The sequence below is a fragment of the Drosophila teissieri genome, chromosome 3L (genome assembly GCF_016746235.2).
Source record: "Drosophila teissieri strain GT53w chromosome 3L, Prin_Dtei_1.1, whole genome shotgun sequence".
Taxonomy (NCBI): domain Eukaryota; kingdom Metazoa; phylum Arthropoda; class Insecta; order Diptera; family Drosophilidae; genus Drosophila; species Drosophila teissieri.
In genome coordinates this window covers 2,494,082-2,516,414 of record NC_053031.1, presented here as the reverse complement: position 1 = coordinate 2,516,414, position 22,333 = coordinate 2,494,082, and the positions used below count along the sequence as shown (strand labels likewise).

The 22,333-nt window shown below is 46.4% G+C and overlaps 3 protein-coding genes across 25 annotated transcripts in view; 2 read left to right on the top strand and 1 right to left on the bottom strand.

Moving 5' to 3' along the window:
* LOC122618299 overlaps positions 1-7,387 on the top strand; it is a 48,013-nt gene extending 40,626 nt beyond the window's left edge. For 2 of the 12 annotated variants that reach the window (XM_043794637.1, XM_043794638.1), the window contains 12 exons: positions 1,057-1,077; positions 1,193-1,709; positions 1,767-2,196; positions 2,269-2,621; positions 2,685-2,884; positions 2,935-3,121; positions 3,497-3,550; positions 3,665-4,265; positions 4,892-5,708; positions 5,930-6,066; positions 6,557-6,825; positions 6,884-7,387. In XM_043794637.1, the coding sequence (XP_043650572.1) occupies positions 1,057-1,077; positions 1,193-1,709; positions 1,767-2,196; positions 2,269-2,621; positions 2,685-2,884; positions 2,935-3,121; positions 3,497-3,550; positions 3,665-4,265; positions 4,892-5,708; positions 5,930-6,066; positions 6,557-6,825; positions 6,884-7,150 (3,853 nt within the window). In that variant the 3' untranslated portion in view covers positions 7,151-7,387. The remainder of the gene's footprint in view (positions 1-1,056; positions 1,078-1,192; positions 1,710-1,766; positions 2,197-2,268; positions 2,622-2,684; positions 2,885-2,934; positions 3,122-3,496; positions 3,551-3,664; positions 4,266-4,891; positions 5,709-5,929; positions 6,067-6,556; positions 6,826-6,883) is intronic. The other 10 variants (XM_043794643.1, XM_043794639.1, XM_043794640.1 and 7 more) reach the window with 10 other exon arrangements.
* A 4,541-nt stretch (positions 7,388-11,928) lies between these two features.
* On the top strand, positions 11,929-16,094 carry LOC122615569 (purine nucleoside phosphorylase). Of its 5 annotated transcripts, XM_043790554.1 has the most exons (5): positions 11,929-12,356; positions 12,757-12,885; positions 14,397-14,468; positions 15,013-15,784; positions 15,847-16,094. In XM_043790554.1, the coding sequence occupies exons 1-5, from the start codon at positions 12,232-12,234 to the stop codon at positions 15,931-15,933; spliced, it is 1,185 nt and encodes a 394-aa protein (XP_043646489.1). In that variant the 5' UTR covers positions 11,929-12,231; the 3' UTR covers positions 15,934-16,094. The 5 variants fall into 5 exon arrangements, with proteins under 5 accessions (XP_043646489.1, XP_043646486.1, XP_043646491.1 ...); XM_043790551.1 differs by lacking the exon at positions 12,757-12,885; XM_043790556.1 differs by lacking the exon at positions 14,397-14,468.
* Positions 16,095-16,635: 541 nt separating this feature from the next.
* LOC122617717 (supervillin) overlaps positions 16,636-22,333 on the bottom strand; it is a 104,798-nt gene continuing 99,100 nt past the window's right edge. For 7 of the 8 annotated variants that reach the window (XM_043793674.1, XM_043793675.1, XM_043793678.1 and 4 more), the window contains 6 exons: positions 20,693-20,834; positions 20,125-20,629; positions 19,899-20,056; positions 17,821-19,839; positions 17,509-17,756; positions 16,636-17,446 (listed from right to left, as the gene is read on the bottom strand). In XM_043793674.1, coding sequence (XP_043649609.1) covers positions 17,207-17,446; positions 17,509-17,756; positions 17,821-19,839; positions 19,899-20,056; positions 20,125-20,629; positions 20,693-20,834 — 3,312 coding nt within the window. In that variant the 3' untranslated portion in view covers positions 16,636-17,206. Of the gene's footprint in view, positions 17,447-17,508; positions 17,757-17,820; positions 19,840-19,898; positions 20,057-20,124; positions 20,630-20,692; positions 20,835-21,079; positions 21,313-22,333 lie in introns of those variants that run through there. The other variant, XM_043793684.1, reaches the window with a different exon arrangement.

The following is a 22,333-nucleotide window of genomic DNA, read 5'->3' as shown; positions in this document are numbered from 1 at the left end:
TTATTTCCACCTTAATTTCTCTGTGTGTGGGCTCGTCCTCGTTGTCGTTGCCGTTGTCGTTGTCGTTGTCGCTGGCAATTGTTGGCAGTAATTAACAAACACTGCGATGGGCAGATATCCACCTTACACGTGACGTCACGCACAAGTGAGAGTGACAAACACTTAAACGTTAAATGCACCCAGCTAACTGAACTGAACTCGGCTGAGTTGAGCTGAGTTGACAACTGTCTACCTGGGCTACCAGTTTTCCTCACTTCAGGTGCCATTGCGTGTGCAACTCGGCGTATGCGACATAACTTTTCACCCGATTTTCCACCCAACTCGCTGGGGGCTACGTGCTCGTGTAAGCGTGCATGTTTAATTTGGCATTGCGTACTTTGCGGCGCTGACTGCATTTTTGCTCCGTCCTCAACTTCACTATGTTATTACGTGCAATTAAAGGGCGCCTGTTATTAATTTAAGGTGAAATAACAGCAAATTATCGGCTACAAACTGAACAAAAATCGATGGAACCATCAAATCCAGAGGCGGTGCTCAAGAATTCGCGCACTATGTTACAAAGCTGTTAGCCGTCTGTTAAGCACACCAAATGCCATCGAAGATGTCCAAGAATTAGATTATTTAGTTTAAGGATAGCTGCAAATTTGCGAGCCCTGCAGCGAATTGAAACCAATTTGAGGTGACAAATTAACATAGGATGCGGAGATTGGGAGTGGTGGCACAACTGGATGGTGTGAATTAAAAGTGCATTACATTTTAATTGCACACACTTGTCGACCGCTGGGTTATCCACTTAATTACTGTTATTATATGCACTTTAATTTTATTTACATGCTCGTTGCGTACGCAGCGTTTATAAATCTTTAAGCGCCGCACGTAGTCGTATGCATTTTATTTGTATTATTTAAAATGATTTGCATGTTTCCATAAATATTTCATAATTTTGCATTTCTCACTTTGTTTACTTTCATTTATTTATCGTAAATTGCCTGTTATTGTTGTGCTTGTGTCCTGTCCTGTATCCTGCATCCTGTACACTGTATCCTGTCTGCGTAGCATTGTGGAAAACAAAATCAGGTTGGTCCTGTTTTCTCTATATATGTACATACATACGTCGCCTTAAATTCATCTTGATCCCCAAAGGAGCGTTGCTATAACTCTTGGTTTTTGTTCTTGTTGTGATCCCAAACAGACAACAGTCGCTGCTGTCGGACGAACAGGCCAAGGAAGTCGAGCAAATACTCAACGCCGCCCCCAGCGTGGGCGTGGCTGTTGCTACCGTTGTTGCCACAGCAACATCGCCGACCAGCATCAAGAATCTCATTGAGGATTTGCCCGGACAATCGGCAGCTGCCGCCAGCGCCGCCAACGGGGAGCAGGACATTCAAATCGCAGCTGTCCCAGCGATTGTCGAGGAGGACGAGGACGAGGAGGAGGAGTTCCAGCTCCAGGAGGACGACGAGGAGGAGGACCACGCCAGGACCGAGTTCGATGCCAACGGCGGTGACGCTGACGCTGACGGCGATTCCGATGACGTTGAAGCCGTGGACATTGTGGGCTATGGCCATGCCACCACAGCTCTGAATGCCACCTTCGTAAAGGCCGACAGCACAGAGACAGAGACCACCACCACCACTCCTTCGACGGCCACCACAGCCACCACTCGCCACGACGACGACGAGCCCGAGTGGCTAAGGGACGTCCTAGAGGTAGCCCATATCAGTTATGCCCTAGAAATGTATAATACCACAATTGTTTCTGTTTAGGCGCCCAAACGCAGCCTAGAGAATTTGCTGATCACCTCCGCCACTTCGTGCAGAGGACCAGGTCAGCGTGAGGAGCTGGAAAACGGCTACGATCTGCAAGAGAAACATTCCGATCTAAACCAAACGTATGTGACTGGCGGGGAATCGCTGCACGAGTCGATAGTTTCGGTGGAGTCCACGCAATCGGATGCCACACTCAATCAGACCACGACCATCGACGACAGCATCATCTCCAGCAAGCACAACTCCACCTACTCCCTGGCAGACGCCGAACAGGCCACCAACTCTACGGTTCTGAGCACTGGCGTTACCGAACTCGACGACAGTCAGTACTACATCCCAGAGTATCCGCCAGTGAGGAGCAAGGAGGTTCTCGTAGAGGCCGGAGTGCACTACTTCGAAGATGGCAACTTCTGGATGGAAGTGCCTGGTAAATACTTCATTCCCTCCTCCCATGAAGCCTTCAACAACTTATTTCTTTATTTCTTCTTATATCTAATAGGTCTCCTAGACTTTGACGACGACGACTGCTCTTATCCGCCCATCACTGTACGCAAGAATCCCAAGGTTCGCTTCAGCTCCGGACCCATCCACGTGTACTCAACTTTCTCCGTAAACGACTACGATCGCCGGAATGAGGATGTTGATCCGGTGGCCGCTTCGGCGGAATACGAGCTCGAAAAGCGCGTGGAGAAGATGCACGTCTTCCCCGTGGAATTGATGAAGGGTCCTGAGGGTCTGGGTCTCAGCATAATTGGCATGGGCGTTGGCGCCGATGCGGGCTTAGAGAAACTAGGAATCTTTGTGAAAACCATTACCGACAACGGGGCAGCAGCCAGAGACGGTCGCATTCAGGTGGGCGTTGCTCTAACTACTAAGTCCTAAGTACAGTGGTAACCGACTTTCTTTGATTCCCAGGTCAACGATCAGATCATTGAGGTGGACGGCAAGAGTCTCGTGGGCGTTACACAGGCATATGCAGCATCGGTTCTGCGCAATACTTCCGGTCTAGTCAAATTCCAAATCGGACGCGAGCGCGATCCTGAGAACTCTGAGGTAGCCCAGCTCATACGACTGAGTTTGCAGGCCGATCGCGAGAAAGAGGAGCGCTTGAAGCGGTTAGTTAGTGAGGGAAATGGCTAGTCAACAGATATTAATTGAACTAAAGTTATTTCAGCCAACAAGAGGAGTACCTGCGCCGCACTCTCGACTACTCCGAGGACTCCACCCAGCCGGTTTCGGCCAATTCGAGTGTCTGCGAGGGACCCTCGAGTCCCGTCCAAGTGGAGCATCCGATGGAGGTGGAGGCCACGCACTCGCAGGAGGTAGAGTCGCTCAAGCGGCTGCTACAGGAGGTAAGGATTCTACTGCGTCCTGGGATCGCCAGTCCCGGAAAGGATCTCTCTAACAGCCGTGCTTAACTTGTGTGTTTGTGTGTTCTCTTCTCTCTCCTTTTGCTGAATTTCAAAATTGTGTGGATATTGAAATGCAGCACAAAGCGGTAATTGGATTTGAAAATATCATTGGAAACAAAATTTTAGATACTCGAACAATTGTAGAGCACATTTTTAAAACACTTTGATACCTATTCAGTTTTTTACGTTGACTTACTTGTTGAGTAGTTTGTTTTATGTTCGCAGAATGAGTTAGTTAATCAATTGTAATTAGTTACCGATTGTTTCTTATAATGTTTATAATTTTTCGTTTATTATTCGTTTTTATTTTCCCAGAGCGAAATGGGTTGCCTGGTTAAGGAGGAGATTATTCAAAATCTTAAACGAAAGGTTTGTTTTCTGTTGTTTTGCTTATTATTTTCCCAACATCATCTCATCCATCAATTGCACAACCTTTTGAGATGGAAAAGTACGGCATACTAATGTATTTTCACCCCTTCCCAGCTGGTCAAGCTCGAGACGACGGGAAATGAGAACGAGCTGCTTAGCGAGCGACTCCGGCAGAGCGAACGGGAGCTGGGCAACATCCGGAAGGAGGCGGCCAACCTGCAGAACATGCTGCAGCAGTCGCAGGGCCAGTACATGGCGCTGGACAAGAAGTACAACAAGGCCAAGCGGCTGGTCAGGGAGTACCAGCAGCGGGAGCTGGACATGTGCCATCGCGAGGAGTTCTACCAGCAGCTGCTGCAGGAGAAGGACACCGAGTACAATGCGCTGGTGAAGAAGCTCAAGGATCGGGTGATCAATCTGGAGCACGAGCTGCAGGAGACACAGCGCAAGGCTGGTTTCCCCGTCGGCCTGCCCTACGATAGTGCCACCCTGAAGCTGACACCACAGATGATGCGCAAGACGCCGCCGAAACCGCTCTTCCACAAGCTGGAGACGGAGCTGTCGGACACGGAGATTTCTGATCTCTCGCCCGACGGCGATGGCGTGAAGACGGCCACTGTGGAGCGCAAGGTTCCGGTCAAGGACGAACTGGATGCGGCGGTGCCGCAGCACGAGCTGCTGGATAACTCGGTTAACAAGACCAAAATCGATCTGGGTGAGTCGTCGCCATTGGACATTATTTTCTTACCCAAGCACCTGTTACTCATTAACTACAAGAGTGTCATGGTTTCTAACGAGTCTATGCTTTGAATATCACAAATGCACTGTCGTTCTGATATTCTGATATTCTGTTTTACCTTTAAGCCAAATGAGTTTCGTTATTTTACGCTGTTTGTTCAATACTCAAATCTCGAACCATGATAATCCTGTTTTAAGTGAGCGTTCCGTTCTTTGTGCTTTGTGCTTTGCGCTTTGAGCTGCACCTGGGCTAAAGATTCGACCACCAGCTCCTCCTCTTCATTTCCCTTTGCTACTTTCTTCTGTTGTGCTCCGTCATTGTCATTCTGTGCTAATTGTTATTCTCTTTCTTTCCTTCCATTTCTCTCGATTTTATTTGATCTCTGTGTGCCGTCTGTTTCACGTTCGTTATATCGTTGTTCATGTTTGCATTACGTTCTTTGCTCGTTGTGTTCTTGTGACTGCCACGCCTACACGCTGCGCCCTCATTTTGCCCAACTTCCAACCAATCGAAAAATCGAAAAACAATCGAAATCAATTTGAAAAACACCAAAATCAAACCAAACTCGCACCCTGCCAATTGAAATCGGTTTTAAACAAAAGCCTCCCGTGGTGGTTTAGCCAACCGCCAGTTGCCCTCAGCAAATGGAAACAGTAGCACATCGAATGGAGCCGCCGGCGATCTCGGCCAGCTTTCGAATGGCAATCTCCTCAAGCGCAGCCGCAGCAACAGTCGCAGCTCCGATTGCACGCTGGATGACACGGATGAGGAGGAGGAGCGAGAGGGATCGGCATTGAACCTGGCGGGTGCTCCTGTCGCCCATGAAACCATCAGCCTCTCCAACGGCAACTCGCATCTGCTGGCCAACGTGAATAATCTGCTGCAGCACCATCCGCCAGCAATGGCCAGTGTGGTCGCCACTCCCTCCAATGGCCACCTGGGCACCACAACGCCCATCCTGCTGAACTCCACCTCCTCCGCCTCGTCCAGCTCGTCCAACCAGTCGACGGCACGCGAGGCTCAGATCAACCAGCTATATGCCCAGGTGCACAAGGATCCCAGCAAGCAGCAGCATCAACAGCAGCAGCAACAGCAGCAGCAGCAGGCTCAGGCCGTGACCACCAGTATTCCTAGCATTTTCAAGAACGCTTTGGGTTCTCCGGCGGACAACGGGCTGAACGACTTCCATCGCGGCAGTATGACCACCTTCGGAACGGGTCCGGCCACCAGCAGCAATCGTGATCTCAACAGCTCGTACGACTCCATCCTGGGCTCCAACGATAAGCTGGCGGAGAACGATCCCGCAGAGAGCTGGATGTATCCCAGCAGACGGCGAGTGGCACCCAATGGCAGCAAAGTCCCACTGCCAGGATCCAGCTTTACGGATCAACTCAACCAGGCGCTGTCCGATCGAGAGAGGTGGGTTATAGCTGCATAGCGAGGTGGGACAAGGAGTAACATGCTCTCGAAAGTGATTTCATTAGCACCGAAGACTATTAGTTATTTCTTTAATCAATTTAGTTTTTCTTACAAATGAAACATGTTCAAAAACAGTTACAAGCTGTGAGGGGAAGAGTAGAAAGAAATTGGAATTATTAATACATTATGCCCTCTGTTATACGGTTGCTCGACCTTTGCAGGCGACTCGGCGATGGATCCTCGCGACATTCCAGCGACGATTACACGGAGATTAACAAGAGCCAGAGCGCCGCGGCCATCAACTGCAAGACGCTGATCAACGAGATCCGCCAGGCGGTGAACGAAGCACAGCCCAAAGGTGAACTATGACCATCCAACCAACCACCAACTAGACCAGCACAATCCTCCGATCTCCAATCTCTCTAGCCCGACCGTAGACTAACCAGTAGATCGATCCCAAGCACCCCAACAAAAGAAAAAAGATCATGATCATCACATCATTTCATACAGATCTGTACATATGTTTACTGTTCAAAAGACTTAACTAATCCAACACCGTTATTCGTTATAACCATTTTTAATATGCGAAGGTTTTGAGAGTTCATTGCAGCTGTTATCCGTTTACTCGCATTACTCGCATTACTCCCCATATGTACTCGTATATCTCTATAATTAACTATGAATGTCTAAACTAACCCGTTCAACCGTCAACTGTCAACCGATACCATGTGCTCTGCGTCGCAATGCCAAGGTGCCTCCAGTGCGATCTTACTAACTCTGACTTTTCTATCTCTCCGCTTCTTTCTCTCTCGACTAACCACCACCCCTAATGCGCAATCGTTCCAAAGTTAAACAAGTCGTTCCACAATCACTCTCCCCGCCCGGCACAGTGCCCTGGCAGCAGCAGCACCACCAGCAAATCCAGCAGCAGCCGTCCGCCCACACCACCGGTCCGCCGTCGCCCACCAGCATGTCCTCGGGCTGCTCCTCGCCCGGATACTCCCCCAGCCGCACCCTGGACCTGTCCGGTTCCAGTTCCAGCTTCTCCGATCGCAAGGCGTTGGCCGCTGGGTATACCTACAAGGGTGGCCCCGTTCACGAATGGACCAAGGATCAGGTATGTCCCAGAAAGCTTTGCTATATCCTCACTAATGACTCCTCCCCCGGAATACCAGGTGGGACACTGGCTGATGGGCATCGAGCTGGAGCGCTACATCCCTGTCTTCAAGGAGAACAACGTGGAGGGCGGAGCTCTTCTCACCCTGGACTCAAAGGACTTCAAAACCCTGGGTGTGTGTGGCGACGACAAGCATCGGCTGAAGAAGCGTCTAAAGGACCTGAAGGCCAACATCGAGAAGGAGCGCAAGGACATGGAGAGGGAGAGAAGGGAGCGCGAGAAGGCCATACGCAAGGCCGAGAAGAAGGCGGCCAAAAAGAAGTAGTTGAATTCTAGTTGTTAAGCATCAAAGTAGCCAAAAACCAAAAGCATACGCAGTATATATTGTAGTCTATATACATACATGCATACACAACACACACACAAGGAGAAACACGCGCGTATATATAAACATATATCTATTCGGTTATATATATTTATATGCATGTAATGATAATATAATTTATTTGTACAACATACATCTATTATACATACGTACTACATTTTAACCTATCGAACCTAATGGCAACTAGACGTAATTACTCTAAAAGAAAGCAAGGAAAGCAGCTGGTAGCAGGTCAGGGTCAGGAGTGGTAGTGTAGCCGTAGATCTCGGTTAGAAATGACCCCGAATCCCACACTCAAAACGGGCCCAACATCCAACCGATCACTCCGAGCACTCGGACTTCCCCGACTAAAAATCGAACTCACAACCAAAAGAAGAAGCTAAGTAACTAACAAGAAGGCGTTGGACTGACTGATTTTATGATTAATTTAATAACAAACAAAAGGAATTCTTTTTCAAAGCCAACCAAAAACCAAAATGAACCATTTGAATTGGAGTTGCGAGTTGCAAACGAAAGCATAGAACACTTAAGGAATTCGCTGAACAGACTTGAACGGTGTAAGAGCTGCTTCAAATAAAATACGGAATATAAGGATAATATTGTAATATCGTTTAAGTTATGTAATGCAAGGCAGCACCCAAGGGCGTGTCTCGTTTTTCTAATTATTAATCTGTAATCTGTGTAATTTAATGACTAGCGCATATTCAATAATATTCAATTCTAGATATACATCTATGTGTGTGCAACAGTAAATTGTCAAGACATCTATGGAACGTACTGTACTATCCCCTAAAAATTAACGCTAAAGTATTGTACTGTATGCTATGCCTGAAAGTCATTTAAGTACTTAAGTAGAGAAGCTAGTGGAAGTGTGTGTTTTCTGTTACCAAGCGGGCTGCCAGGAAAGTTACCGAGTTACTGAGGTGTAGTTGGTTACTTTTCGCGCAGCTTTAGCGGCCAAATCAATGCAAAATGTCCACCCAAATTTGTTAAGCAGCCAAAAAGAAAAAACTAACAAGAAAAAAGGAAGCAAGCTTCAAGAGCGATTTCTATTCGTTAGCAAGTATGTCTGTGTGAATGGGCGTGATTGTAGCTATAATTTTGATTTACTTTTTGTATAAATATTTATGGAACCTTTAGTATTTGTATTTCATATTCTTAGTTGTTTGTATTTACTTCGTGTACTTGAACTTGTGTTGTGTACGTAGTTTTATTTACCTTATAATTTCGAAACGTTGCAATAAAACCGCATACATATGCCGGTGTATGTATAACAAACCAAGGCTCTTGCACTTATCAGATATCAAATAGCATCTGGTTACAAGCTTTCACTCCCCATGAATGTCACACCGAATGTCCCCATCGGGATCGAGGGCCACAGCAATCCAATCGACTTTGATTTATCGAGGAAAAACCAAATTTAGCAACTAGTCCTTGGTTGATTACCAATTAGCATATAATACTTATCAACATACGTATATACGAATACTCTCTTCTCTCTATCACTCTGTCTCTATTTGACTTTAAGACCCCGGCCGTGGCCACAAGGAGACTCCATTCCACCAGAGTGGAGGATCATGTGGACCCGGCGGCCGGCAGCGCATAATCACCGCATGTGTCTCACTCGTCTCGTCGCAAGTCCTTAATATAGCTTTTGAAAAGCTCGCCTCTAAACAGTGCCACCAACGAAAACAAAAGAAAATCAACCGTTATTACTTACGAAAAAACGATAAAAACACCTTTTAAGAACGAATAACTAAATCAGTAAATTCAGAGGCAACAGAGGCACGCCCGCGATGTCGAACGCCAATTTCCGCTTTATTTTTGGGCATCCGGCTGTTCGAAAAACCGGATTCACATCGCAAGCGTGCCGTGTTCCAAGATAATTGTTATTTTTTTGAAAATGTACCTCAGTTGAAGTTTATTTTTGGGTAATTGTTTGTAAGCGTTTTTTACACCTTAATAACACCAGCAAAAAACCAAAAAAAAAAAATTATAAAAAAAAACTAACAACCAAAAACCAGTTTAAAATTCGTAAAATTAATGATACAAGTAATTTAGCTGTTGCCCCGAAATTCTCAAAGAGTACGGGCCAGTCGCATAACATACAAAAAAAAACGAAATGTTTGAGCCTACGAAACACATTCGTGCCTTTTTCATTGCGAAAAACCGTCCCAGAACCAGAATAACCGAGCAGAGGACACCAAAGACCATCCCTTCGGGTCTCTAGTGGATACCGTCAGCTTCCGAACTCGTAGAGCCCGCGATCCTCTGTCACGAATACGTCGAAACATTTAAATCCCGCAATTGCCTTAAATCAAGAAAATTATATTACCCATTAGATATCCAACATTACTCAGTTCGCTTGTAGGTTTTGAAGCATTTTCGAAATACTTATTTTAGTTCTCCGTTTGCAAACAAAGTTGGCTGGATTTTGTGGCCCCGACACGTAGAGGTGTGAATTTATCCGGAGGTTTCCACAAAACATTTCTACTTTTGAAATATTCCGATAACGCTGTTTATTTTATTATGTTTTCCCAACTGAATGTACTTTGTATTTGATTTGGTCCTTTTTCTGTTTCGTCCTATCAGTTTAGTTTCTCATTTGATTTGTTCAAATATAGTTTGTGTCTACATTGTGTATTTTTTGAGTGTACTTGCAATAAAATTAAGGCGGTCCAAAGACATAATTAAAACTCAGGCCAATCGCCAATGGGTTAAATTGAAAAGAGGTTTTTACAATTGGTCAGCTTGCTTCAATCTCTGTTGCCATTTTATTGATACTTTCACGCATATAAACTGGAAATTAGATTACCCTGCCCTCAAATTATAAAAACAGAAAGTATTGTAAAGGTTCATAAAAGAAACACTACACTTGGCAATTAATGCGACTAGCCAATTATTATTGATGACAGCACTGCAATTAGCTAAACAAGTAAATTGAAAAGTAAAATCGCAAGGAAATCTTACAAATCATGGAAAATAATAAATCTCAAAATCAGTGCTAATAAATATACTCTGAAATAAACCTAAATATGAACTGAGTTTATATGAGTCTTGTTTACTCGCCTGACAATCTCTTTTCTGGAAATCCTGTGTTAAAAACAACATCTTAATGGGTTTGTTGTACTGCACAAGCCGGGAAAATGGGACAGTCAGTCGCAAATCGAACATAGGAAGACCACCAACAGATACAAAATTCGGAGCCCGAGTCTCGGATCTTCCGCGGAAACATGAATGGAACATTTTTCAGCATTCGTGGGGTTTTTTTCTTATCATCTGGGAATTTTCCACTCACTCCGGTTGCCTGCATCTTGTGCAGAGGTCAGTTTTAATGGTCTTCTGCAGCCAATGCTTCGATTTTGGTCTTTACATCTCATTATTTGGGCTGTTGAGGCACTTTAAACATGATTGGTCAGAGTATTCACACCTCGGCTTCGTTTTCAGAGGAATATAGTTCTCACGCAATCGTGTTTTGATTTAATTTCTGCCTACGTCTGATTAGTGAAATTGAAAAGGGACCTTAGCAACATATATTTCTGATTAATTACTGAAAACAGCCAGTTTCTATAGGCAATGCAATAGTATTTTCCCTGATAAACTTAGCTGTAATTTTTTAACTGTCTGGGTATTCGAATCATTCGAATGCATTTGCATCTGATACGGATTGCAGTTTTGCGTAATGCCATTCAAGTTGTTTACCGGAATCAAACTATGCAATTGCCATCATCGTCATTGCGGCTTCGCACACGACAAATATGTGCCCCCCATGAAGTGATAAGCTCTTTCATGTTGCATTCTTATCAGTGTTGATTTTATTTTCTTACTCTGCACATCGCAGGCTTATTGTTTTGCCAACGAACTCATTATTAGGTTAAGTACTTACGGGTGCGACTAGGATCTGCTTGGCCAATCTCTTATCTCTTATCGCAGAGATGAGTGGGTTGCTGGGTGATTCAAGAGCCAATCCATATTACAACAGACCAAATCGTGCTGATCCCAAGGTGTCTGATGACCTGCTAAAACTTTCCGACTAGCCGACTGATAAGCCCTGTCAGAGGTTAGTGTACGAATTATAATAAAAATCTCGGCAAGTGGCATGTTTTTGAAAATGATTTAAAAATAGATTCACTGATTATTTGTTTGGCGAATACTTTACAGATTCGCTTCGGTTTTAATAACAAATGATAAAAGGTATTTCGCATATTTCTCTTTAAATATTTCCCTTTGAAGTTGACATAATTACCTTGTGCTTTTCAGTTGTTTCTCAAATAGCTACATACCCATATCAGAAGTCCATAAAAACCTTATCTCGAACAGTTTTGCGGAATCATTTATGGTCTCTGTTTACCTTTCGTATCGAGTGTGTGACTAAAAGAGTTGTTTTCCTTCTACGCCACACAATTTCTTTAAAATATTTAAATTCGCTCAATTCACTTAGTTAGGAGCAACGATTCCGGCAGAATACGCGCTAAACGATTTTAAATTGAATGCTGAACAACCGTCGCCGGCAGAGGCTCGCCAGTTCGTCGCTCTGCATCCGCGAGATACCGATTCTGAGTCCGAAGCCGCATCCGAATCCGAGTCCGAAGCAGTATCAGAATCAGATTCTTTTCCTGAAGCAGCAGTACGACGTCGACTTCGTCGGAGCAGCAGTTTATAAACCCTCGTCCAGCAGTCGGCAGCGTTCACTTTACAATCAGCGGTCGAGCAAGCAACAAACGTAAAGAAAGTGCACATACCTATACTCGTTTACCATATATACCAGCGTATATCATCGAGTTCTGGACGCGGCCATTAAAAACCATTTGGTGAAACGTAACGAGATTACAAAGGGAATTCCAGTTCCAGATTTCTAAATTAGTTTTGATTCGCGAAATAGAAAACGTGCAGAGTCGATTTTTATCATAACTTAACGCGCGAAAGTCACATTTGCATAACCAGAAGAAGCGCGTCCGAGGCGATTATATAATTGCAGTGTATTTCGCTTGAGCAACAGCATCTCCAACTCCAGCTACACAATGACGGGTTACAAGGTGGCCAATGGCAATGGACACAGCAATGGAAGCACCAAGGAAACAAATGGATCCAATGGACACAGCAACGGACACAAGCTGGCGGACTACACAGCCCAGGAGAATCCCACGTAAGCGGGGGGAGTTGGTTTAAACGGCGGTAAAAAGGGGGTATTATATCGAAGGGCCTCACGCCAGCGGCTCGTTAACTACAATCAGCTTTAATTGAAACTTCCAATGGTGCTTGCTTTCAATGCTTCATGGTCTAGCCTTAACCCCACTGCGCCACCTGTCCTCCTTCCTTCCATTCCTGCCAATGCTTTTGTGACCCGCTTTCTAAGGGGCCGAATCGATATGGCCTTGGCTATCCAGTAGGCTCTGCCTGTAGCTTCAGTCGATGCCTGAATCAGTCATTTAGGAAACTCGCTCGGGCCTACAGGAAACCAAGTTCAGACACAGACCCCATCCAAAATTCGCTGCCTAGTGCGTAGTTCTAAGTGCGTAGGGCTAAGACCTCCAACCAACCCGCAGAATGTGCTCCCGCGACTGTTGCTCCGGACCAGGTGGCTCCCACCGCGGCAACACCTGCACGGACAAGAAGGGCGCCAAGTCCGGCAGTCTGGCTGGCGAGAAGATCATACCCACTCCACAGAGCCTGCTGTAAGTTAACCTAGGCCTAGAAGCCCACTAAGGGCCACTATCCACCCCCTGACTTTGCTGTCAGTTTGGTTTATTCGTTCGACTCCACGAAACTATTTCCCTCGGCCGGAAAATGTGTAACACCGATTGCTGTTCGAATCCCAAAGGCAAGGCTGGCACCAAAGCCGCGCTCAATACTACAAATTGGTCAGATATCATACCAACTCCACCAAGTCTGCTGTAAGTCCAAAAGTTTGTTTACTTCGGGCAACCGAAATCAAAATTCAAGTGGCAGAGGTGGACCCTGTCCTTGATCTTTCCGCCGCTATCAAGAAATGAGCTCAGCTTAGATCTCTTGAATTTGAATTAAGACATTCCAGTATTCCAGGCTTATCAATTTTCGTCATTCGACGCTGGCCAGTCATTAAAATCCCATTCGAAGAATCTTTAATCTGCATACGATTATATGGAGTGGTTTCGCCTAGCTCCTCTACTACACAATAGAAAACGTATATGTATTCGAAAGAGTCAGAGTCAAGTGTTCAGGAAATATCTTTTTAATTAACTTTTTTCGCTTGTTAATTATTCAGTTATTATTTTTTGGAGCACGTTTCTAGCACCTGGACGCCCAGATTCCAGAGCGTCTTGTTTTAATTAATTATATATTCCCTGTAAGCCAAACATTTTGCTGATAAAAAGCCAAGATAGCCACCTGTTTATGTAAGTGTTTAATGGCCGCATGAACTGGCAAATCGACTCCCGCTGATTGGCTGCGTAAAACGGGTGTGTTCCCTGATCTTGACATAGGCCTCCACTGCGTAATCTGTGCCTCAGATACGGGCAATTGGCAAATGGTTCGATAAAGAACGCCACTAAAACATGTTGCCGCATCGATTAATTTCGAAACTAGTTTCCATTCCGCTGGGATCACAATGCTGAATATTGATGAAGGGGCGAAAACGACGCGTCGCGTGTTCAGATCGAATTTCCATAAATGTCTGGCCAACGAAAGACCAATTTATTAAGGAATTGTGGCTAAAGTTACCAATTAGTGTAAGTTATGCGTGATTATATGTTCCCATCCCAATGACGCACTTAATGTTTACTTTTTCGAGGCCACCTTTTGTTTTTCCCATGTAATGCTGATAATACACAGCATCATCAGGCCAGGCTTATCAATTAAGTTGAACTGATCCGAAAACAAGCACGTGGGAGGTCGTGAGTTCAGTTTTGGTAACAACATCGTAACATAACTCGACTTGCAGTTCAAGTTCGAGCCATTTAACCCAGAACCAGCTGAATTCTTTATGGCTCTAATAGTACTTAATTGCTGTTTTCGAGTTACTCGATAATAGCAAGCCAAGCAAATAGTCATGACAATATTACCACATTCTTTTGATTGGCTAGAATAAACCATGTTTGATAGGGGGTCCTTATCTATGTGCCTTGTTGACATTTTTTTTCAGCTTCATATCCGTTTATCGCAAACCTTTGCCAGCTTACTTAGCAACAATTCTTTTCCCCAATTGCAGCGGAAATGGGAAAATCCAGTGCGAGCTTACGCACGAAGAGCTACGAGCCCTTCGGGTTCTCAACGAAGACACGTTTGTAGACCAATTCTTCTGAGTTCTGTTCTCTGTGTTCAACAGTCATTTACTTTATTATTAAAATACCTGTATCCACAACACTGCGATTGGCATAAGAATCTCCACGAAGAGCCCTTCAGCTCTTCAACGTTATTATCGTCCCAACATTTGATTTCTGTTTTCGTCCTTTTCAAGAGCCATATATGTTTATAAACATTCGATAACGAATTCATGATCTCTTTTTCTGAGTTCTCACTGTTCAAAGTATTTGTGTTGTTTTCTTATCATCATCATTGATATAACGTTGATTGGTACCTGAATCTAATTATATTCCTGTGTGGAACTTCATCAATTGGTAAATGTATCTTATTTGTTCCCTCTGGGAATTCCATTTCTTCATTTCACCGTTTAACTTAGCGGCGAGTAGATGAAAAGTATCTCTTGCCTGTTTACATGTAACCAGCCATATTTAATTCTGTCCACTTCAATTAGTTGAAAAATCATTCAGCAATACTAAAACCATTTAGATGTAAAACTAATTCCCCTTTCTGGGCTTCGACAGGTACCCCTATGAGGTCATCGAGGAGATCGCCGACTTCATTACCAAGGGCTCCGGAATGCGCCCCAGGATCGGCATCATTTGCGGTTCTGGGCTCGGCTCCTTGGCCGACATGATCCAGGACCCGAAGATCTTCGAGTACGAGAAGATCCCCAACTTCCCGGTATCCACAGTTGAGGGCCATGCCGGACGACTGGTGGTCGGCACCCTCGAGGGCGCCACTGTGATGGCGATGCAGGGCAGGTTCCACTTCTACGAGGGCTATCCGCTGGCCAAGTGCTCGATGCCGGTGCGCGTGATGAAGCTGTGCGGCGTGGAGTACCTGTTCGCCACCAATGCGGCCGGTGGCATCAACCCACGCTTCCAGGTGGGCGACATCATGCTGATGCATGACCACGTCAACATGCTGGGCTTCGCCGGCAACTCTCCGCTCCAGGGACCCAATGACCCGCGCTTCGGACCCCGCTTTCCCGCCCTGGTGAACTCGTACAACAAGGACCTGATCAACAAGGCCATTGAGATCGGCAAGGCGATGGGCATCGAGTCCAACATCCACGTCGGCGTCTACTCCTGCCTGGGCGGTCCCAACTACGAGACCATCGCCGAGCTGAAGGCTCTGCGCATGATGGGCGTGGATGCGGTGGGCATGTCCACCGTCCATGAGGTCATCACTGCCCGGCACTGCGACATGAAGGTGTTCGCCTTCAGCCTCATCACGAATAAGTGCGCCACCGAGTACAGCGATAAGAAGGACGAAGAGGCCAACCACGATGAGGTGGGTTCCTAGAGTCTCGCTAGTTGATCTAGCCACTAACTTTTATTTTTATTACCATCTAGGTTATGGCTGTGGCCAAGAACAGGCAAAAGGCATGCTGCGAACTGGTCTCCCGACTCATCCGGGAAATCCACATGGCATCCGCTTAGGTAGCGAAGCGAGGAAGTAGCGTTGGATTCTAAATTTAACCGTAGTTAATTCGCTAGGCTCGCATCTAAGACTCACATGACCCGGATTGTCCCAAATCTTACAGTATAAGCTTAGGGAATAGTTTAACTAAATTATGTAAAATAAACTAGCCATATCACAATTTGAGCTATTTTCGTCATTTAAGTTTGCAGCGTGGAAATTGCAGCAGGTTGCTGGGCAAACTGTTAAAAAGATCCACGAGTTCATTGCATACTCTTGGGCGGTGGTATGTTATGCCAAGAAAATAATCAATGCATACTTATAGGCTGTTTGGAAAAATGGACACCAACTGGACACTCAGAATGAATGAAATACCAGGCAAACAGAAATTCTAGATAGCGGACACGATAATTTTGCTCCCAGCAGTAGTCTACTAAGGATTATGTTCGCCTGGTGTCCTAAGTGGTAGTTTGTGGTCAACTCGGTTGTAAAATGGGAGATTTTTCGGCTCGGGGTACCAGGTGATCAGAAACAGCAGCAGGTGGACAGAATTTTACAGTTTACTGATTCATTGCATATCTTCGGGCTGTCAATATTTAATTCTAAGAAACAAAACGTTGCATACTTTTAGCTGTACAGAAAAAAATTCTGGTAGAACATGTGAGCAGAAATTCCAGGTGATTCATGACCCAGGTCTCCCAACCAAATAAAAAAACGAAAAGTTAAAATAAAATGAAATGTTATTTAATAAAAATTAAATATGCGCAATAGTTTTTAACATAATATAAACACAAATACATAGTTATACAATTAGGAAATAAAGCTAACATTAAAATGATTTCGAATTGAAAACAATGACATAACGAGAGAGCTCGTCGGCTTTTTGGTGTTTGCAGAGATTGAACAAATGCAATTTCGTTAAATCGATAAAATATTAAATAAAATAATGGTAAAACAACTCAACTTAATATTATGTACAGGTGTATAATAGAAGAACTCGATACTCCGCACAGCTACCGAATGAAGCGAGTTGAAATTTATTGCCTGGCATCGTGCACTTGCATAATAGTCGTTACATATATAAAGGCTATGTAATATGTGTAAAATAGAGAGTACATAGGGATATGCGCACGTGTGTATATGCTATACTATATAGGCCTATAGAATACGATAGTTCAGATCTGTCTGTGTCCGTTGCAAAAGCATCGCCGCCTACAAAAAGTGCTTATAAAAGTGATTGGTTTGTGTTTTGTGATTGTGTTCAAGTCTATAAAGTTGCATTGTGCCTCTCTCCTAGAACAGCCCTCGCTCCTTCTTCAGCTTGGTCTGTTTCCAGATGGGCAGCTGCTCGAATTCCGCCCGGCTGCATCCCAGTGCCGCCTGGAAGTCCTCCGCATTAAGGTAGACCTCCAGACGGGTGGGCTCCACACCTTCGGGCAGTGGGCGCGCTTTGAGGACCTCCAGGGGATACTCGGTCTGTGTCATTTGTGCCAGCATTGTGCCGATCGATATGGAAGCATCAGTTCGCCCATCCTGCAGGGGGGGAATAAAAAAATTTAGATATACTGCATATAATTTGCTTCTTGCCACCGCACCTCTTCGTTGATTTCCCTTACATCCGGACGTTCTGTCCAGTCGGGAAATAGCGCCTGGAAGGCCAGTGGCTCCAGGCCTGCCCACACAACCTGGCCTTTGATGCCGTGGAAGGGCTCTTTCTCGTCCTCGCCGTGCTTGGCACGCCAATAGTCAACGGCTGTCTCGAGGGCAGCACGTCTCTCTGAGATCCAGCGATTTACTCCAGCGCGATTGTCGTTGGTGGGACTGCTGCGTTCATCGGTGTTTACTATAAGCAAAGTAAGCCAAGGTTAACTACTATTCATACACATCTTTAACAATAGTATACGTACTCTTCACATCCTCCAGAGGCCACCATCCCATCCAGAGCCACAACTCATCGCCGTCGTCCAGCAAAAAGATAGTCGGCTGCCTTGCATTGTACAGCTGCGACTGGCTAAATGGATAAGGACTGTGCAGATCCTGGCAGCGCAGCGGGTCACTCAGTTCAAGCGCTTTGAAAACACCCTGGGTGCTGGAGAAGTTGAAGATCCTTAATTGGTAATCGAACGACTTGGTGGCCTTAAGCAGGCTGCCGTATTCATTTCGTTCATCCTGCAGTCCCAGGGCCTTCTTGCACTGATCGTCTTCGGAACCCTCCTCCACCTCGGTTAAGTTGGCAGCTTCGGCGCTGAAGAGATCTTTAGGCACCGTCTTGATCAGATCCTGAGCAACTCCTACGGCCACGTTACGAGTGTGAGCAGCACTCTTCGATCCGTGCCAGACAATTACACTGCCCTGACTGCCGTGAATTAAGAGCATGGAGCTGCGGGATCGCAAATGACTGGACTCGCAGACGACTTCCTTGATGATGGACTCCTCGTTGACGTTGCCCTGCAGTTGGTAGAGCCTCCACTCGCTGCGCCTCTCCAGGCATTGCTCCTTGCGTCCACGATGCTGCCACATTTGCCGGAACAGGCGGACGAAAGCTGTGCACTCATCTCCCTGCGACACCCGCATCTGTGCGCCTTTCTCCTTGTCCAACTCCACGGTCAGCAAGGCAGCCGCACCCTTCTCGTTGGCACTCGAGTCCTGACCTTGCCAGGTGAAATAGACACACCGGTCCCGACCCACAGTGCTTCTGTTCGACACTTTGCCACTGAGTTCGCGAACCGTGACCGAAATCTGGTAGATCCAGCGCACTATATAGCTCTCCGCCGAGTAGAAGTGACCGTAGTCGTCGCGATTGTTGGCCGCATCAAAGTTGAACTCGTGGATCTGCCATTTGTCCGTGGACTTGGTGATCACATCGAAGTGCCGCATGGTGTCCGTGTCGTAGTAGAAATTGCCACGCCCCAAATTAGCCTGCTCGAGCACCAGATTTGGTTCCTGGTACGGTTCTCCCTTGTGCAGCGCGGTTCCGTTTAAGGCACGCACCATATGCACTCCGTTTGAAAGGTAATCCTTCTCCAGATCCTCGCGTTCTATCTCTGGCCAGTCACTGAACTTCTCCTTGAACAGCACCGTCTCCATGTTCAGGGTGATCTTGCCGAGAACACACCATTCTGGACGCTGAGCGCACCTCTTGGCATACTTGGTGTTCTCACGACGACCCACTATGGCGACATAGTTCAGGGGATTCAAGTAGCAGTCGGCGTAATCCGCGGAGTTCTCAGCACCAAAGTGTTCCTGGGCCAATCTTATGGCAGCCCGCTTGGCATCCGAAGGGGCATTCTTGCCATTCCACACATACAATTCACTGCCAAAGTCGAAGACCAACACTTTACGCGTGTCCAACATGTCCACCTTGGGGATGCAGCCCCAGAATTTGTCCATCGGAACGAGGGCCTCATCCTGGTACTCGTAGATCTTGTTGGTCTCGATCAGACTGCTTTCGAACACGTCATCTTCGTCGGCATGACCGCATTCGGCTATGTCCGATTGGTCATCCTCCTTTCTGCCCAGAAGTTGCCAGAACTGACGCCACTGGCGCTCCTTCAAATACTTGCCATCCGTGAGGATCACCTCCTGGCTGGCGGTGCATCCGAGATCCTTGTTCTCCACAATGGCAGCGCAGATCTTCTTGCTGCGGGAGATTTCAATTACGTTGGCGAAGGATCCAACGTAGCGGAAGAGCTGCGATCCGGCGACCAGGATGAAGCAATCACCACGGTTCAGAGAGGTGTGCACGGGTTCCACCAGTCGGGTTTGGACATGGGTGCGTCCCTTGACATGGAGCAGCATCACTGGCTTGTGGGGCAGCCACATCTGCTGCAGTGGAATTGACGAGGAGCGGAGTGCCACAGACTTGAAGTCCTCAATGGAGGCTAATCCGGCTATGGCCTCTGCAGCCAAGTTGGCATTATGACCATCTGTGGAATCAATAGCATTAGTTGGCTATTTAATTTCATATCGTGTTGGCTTCACTTACATGACTCCAGCTTGAGGCGTCGCAGTTCCCGCTCGGCTATGCCCGACCTCATTTCTGTGTACTCGGAGCTGATGTCCTCACGAGCAGCCAAACTCTTGAGAGGATTGCGTGCAGCTCGTCGACCTTTGGGACCCTGCACGTGGCGCTTGCTTACCAAACTGTATTAAAGGGAAATTTGTATTTCGAATTTGGAATTCACTGTCTCCGAATGGCATTTGAAACTTACCGCTCAGTGGGCTTGATGTCATCGAAGGCGCTGATCTCGAGCTCAACGTTCTCCTCCTTTTTCGGCTTGGAAGAGAAGAAGTTCTCGAACGTTTCCTTGTCGTCCAGCCGGGGCACTTGAATCCTGGCGCCCACATTGGTGGGTGCTGCGGCACTCTTGTTGTTGGCCAGCTCCTTGTTCTGCTTGGCATTGTGAGGCGAGTTGCGCTCGCCATCGGACTCCGAGCTGCTGCTGTTGGAGCGACTCAGGCTGGTGGGTCCCTCCTCCTCGGGATTCACACTCAGGCTGCGGAGCGCCGTCTTGCTGCTGCTATTGGTGCTAGAGGTGACCATCATGGAGGGGCTCTTGGCCAGACCCAGTTGCGGCTGATTGGCGCTGCGCACCTCCAGCATGGGGCACTTCTTGGCCGCATCGTTGGCCGAGCGCTCGAACTGAAGCTCCACGGGGGACTGGGCCTTCTTTTGCAGTCGGCCAGCGACTGTGAACTTCTTGGCATCCGTTTGCTCTGCACGGTGTGCATTTCAATTATATTGTTCTCTGGTTTTCTCTGGCTTTTGAGAGCACTTACCTATGCGCTGCTTCCAGTTCTCCGAGTTGCACTTCAGTTTGCTCAAGCGATCTGAGACCTTGCCGCCCTCCAAGCTGGTGGGTATCAAAGGTGATGGAGGCAGTGGTTTGTCCGACAGCGAGTGGGCCAAAGATAGCGATTCCTGCGAAACAAGAGCAAGACGAGATCGTGATTACGTTCACTTTCCAAAAATTTGAGACCACCCACGCTCTAAGCCCCAAATATGAACGCGTTTATAAAGAAATTAACCAAGTCTTAATAGCCTCCAGTTTATGGTCAACAATCTCGCGGCCTTATCGGCCGTTGGGTTGTTCCCAATTCCAATGACTCATGGGCCAAAACACTTCTGTTTGCCAAACGTTTTTGGATTGAGGAAAAAGCTTTTACCAGTTTTACTTTTTCCATGCCGGCGATTTAATAGCTTGTTTGTTTATTATTAGCGATTGGCGATTTTCCAGCTGCTGCGTCGCATTTCCCTGGCACACCTCGAAATCTGAAGGCCTTTACAGGCAAGTTCGCTCCATTAGTGACCCGCAATGGATGCGCAAAAGTACCGGGAACTCAACTCGACTCGACTCGAGTGCCGTTTGCTTTGCTGCTAGCCAGCACAATGCCAATCTGGCGACTGCCAATCGCCGCTTGGCTAATTGCGCACCTTCGCCGAAGCTCCGGAGCTCTAGAGTATAGACCCGCGCCACTGGAGAGCTCCGGCGGGAGACAGTGCGCGTCATGCGATTAGATAAGGGTGCACTGCGAAATATCGGGCTAGGCTGGGCTATTTCGCTTCTAGCTGGGCCCAATAAACTATTGGTTAGTATCAGAACCTAAGGCACAAGTGGAAATAAATCCTTGCTATTGGTATATGGTAGAAAGATTACCACTACAAGATTTTATATATTTATTATTATGCATTTTCAGTTGGGCATTTGCTTTGCTTCCTGTGTTTATCTCAATATAAACTTTTACGATGGACAGTTTATAAATCAACAATTTCACGATTGTATGCACTTCTTTCTCTTGGTGTTCTGCGCTCTCAACTCAGTGGAAAGATAAGAGGCGAATAGCTACCAATGTGGAACGCGGTGTTCATTTTTCTAGCCTGCACTATTGATTTGTTTACATTCCCAAACTGTCAGTGCCGAGCAAAAAGTTAATTCATGTGTTTACACGGGCATCAGCATAAGTTATGGCGCGACTGAAATATCGATAAAGATATAAAACAGCGTATCTTATCTGACCAGAACTGTGTCTGTGGGTGAAGTTCATAATCGCACTATCTTGTTTAATGTTGTTAAATCCATGTTTGATGTGCTTATGCAATGCTTAGGAATGTTTGTGTATGTTTGCTCGACTTCAGACCTATTTGTGCGCCCCTGTCCAACTCAACTCAGTTAAAGTGTGGATGATAATTCAAAGCCCTGAATGTGAAGCACTGCAATCGAAGAGACAAATATAGTAGCCAGCCTTGAGGACCCTCTTAACTCTTTCGCCACAACGACACACATATTTCTCTTGAATTTCAGCGTGTGTCATACATTGGCACCTATCAATGAATACGAACCCCTCGGAATGAATCATCCCGTGAATAAAATGATAAAACAAATAACAAAACTCGCAGTGGATAAGAGCTGGGGGCTAATG

Coding starts and splice junctions, on each gene's coding strand:
- LOC122615569 (XM_043790554.1), top strand. CDS start 12,232: ATGACGGGTTACAAGGTGGCCAATGGCAATGGACACAGCAATGGAAGC. Junction 12,886..14,396: donor CCCACTCCACAGAGCCTGCT/GTAAGTTAACCT, acceptor CCCCAATTGCAG/CGGAAATGGGAAAATCCAGT. Junction 14,469..15,012: donor CGGGTTCTCAACGAAGACAC/GTTTGTAGACCA, acceptor GGGCTTCGACAG/GTACCCCTATGAGGTCATCG.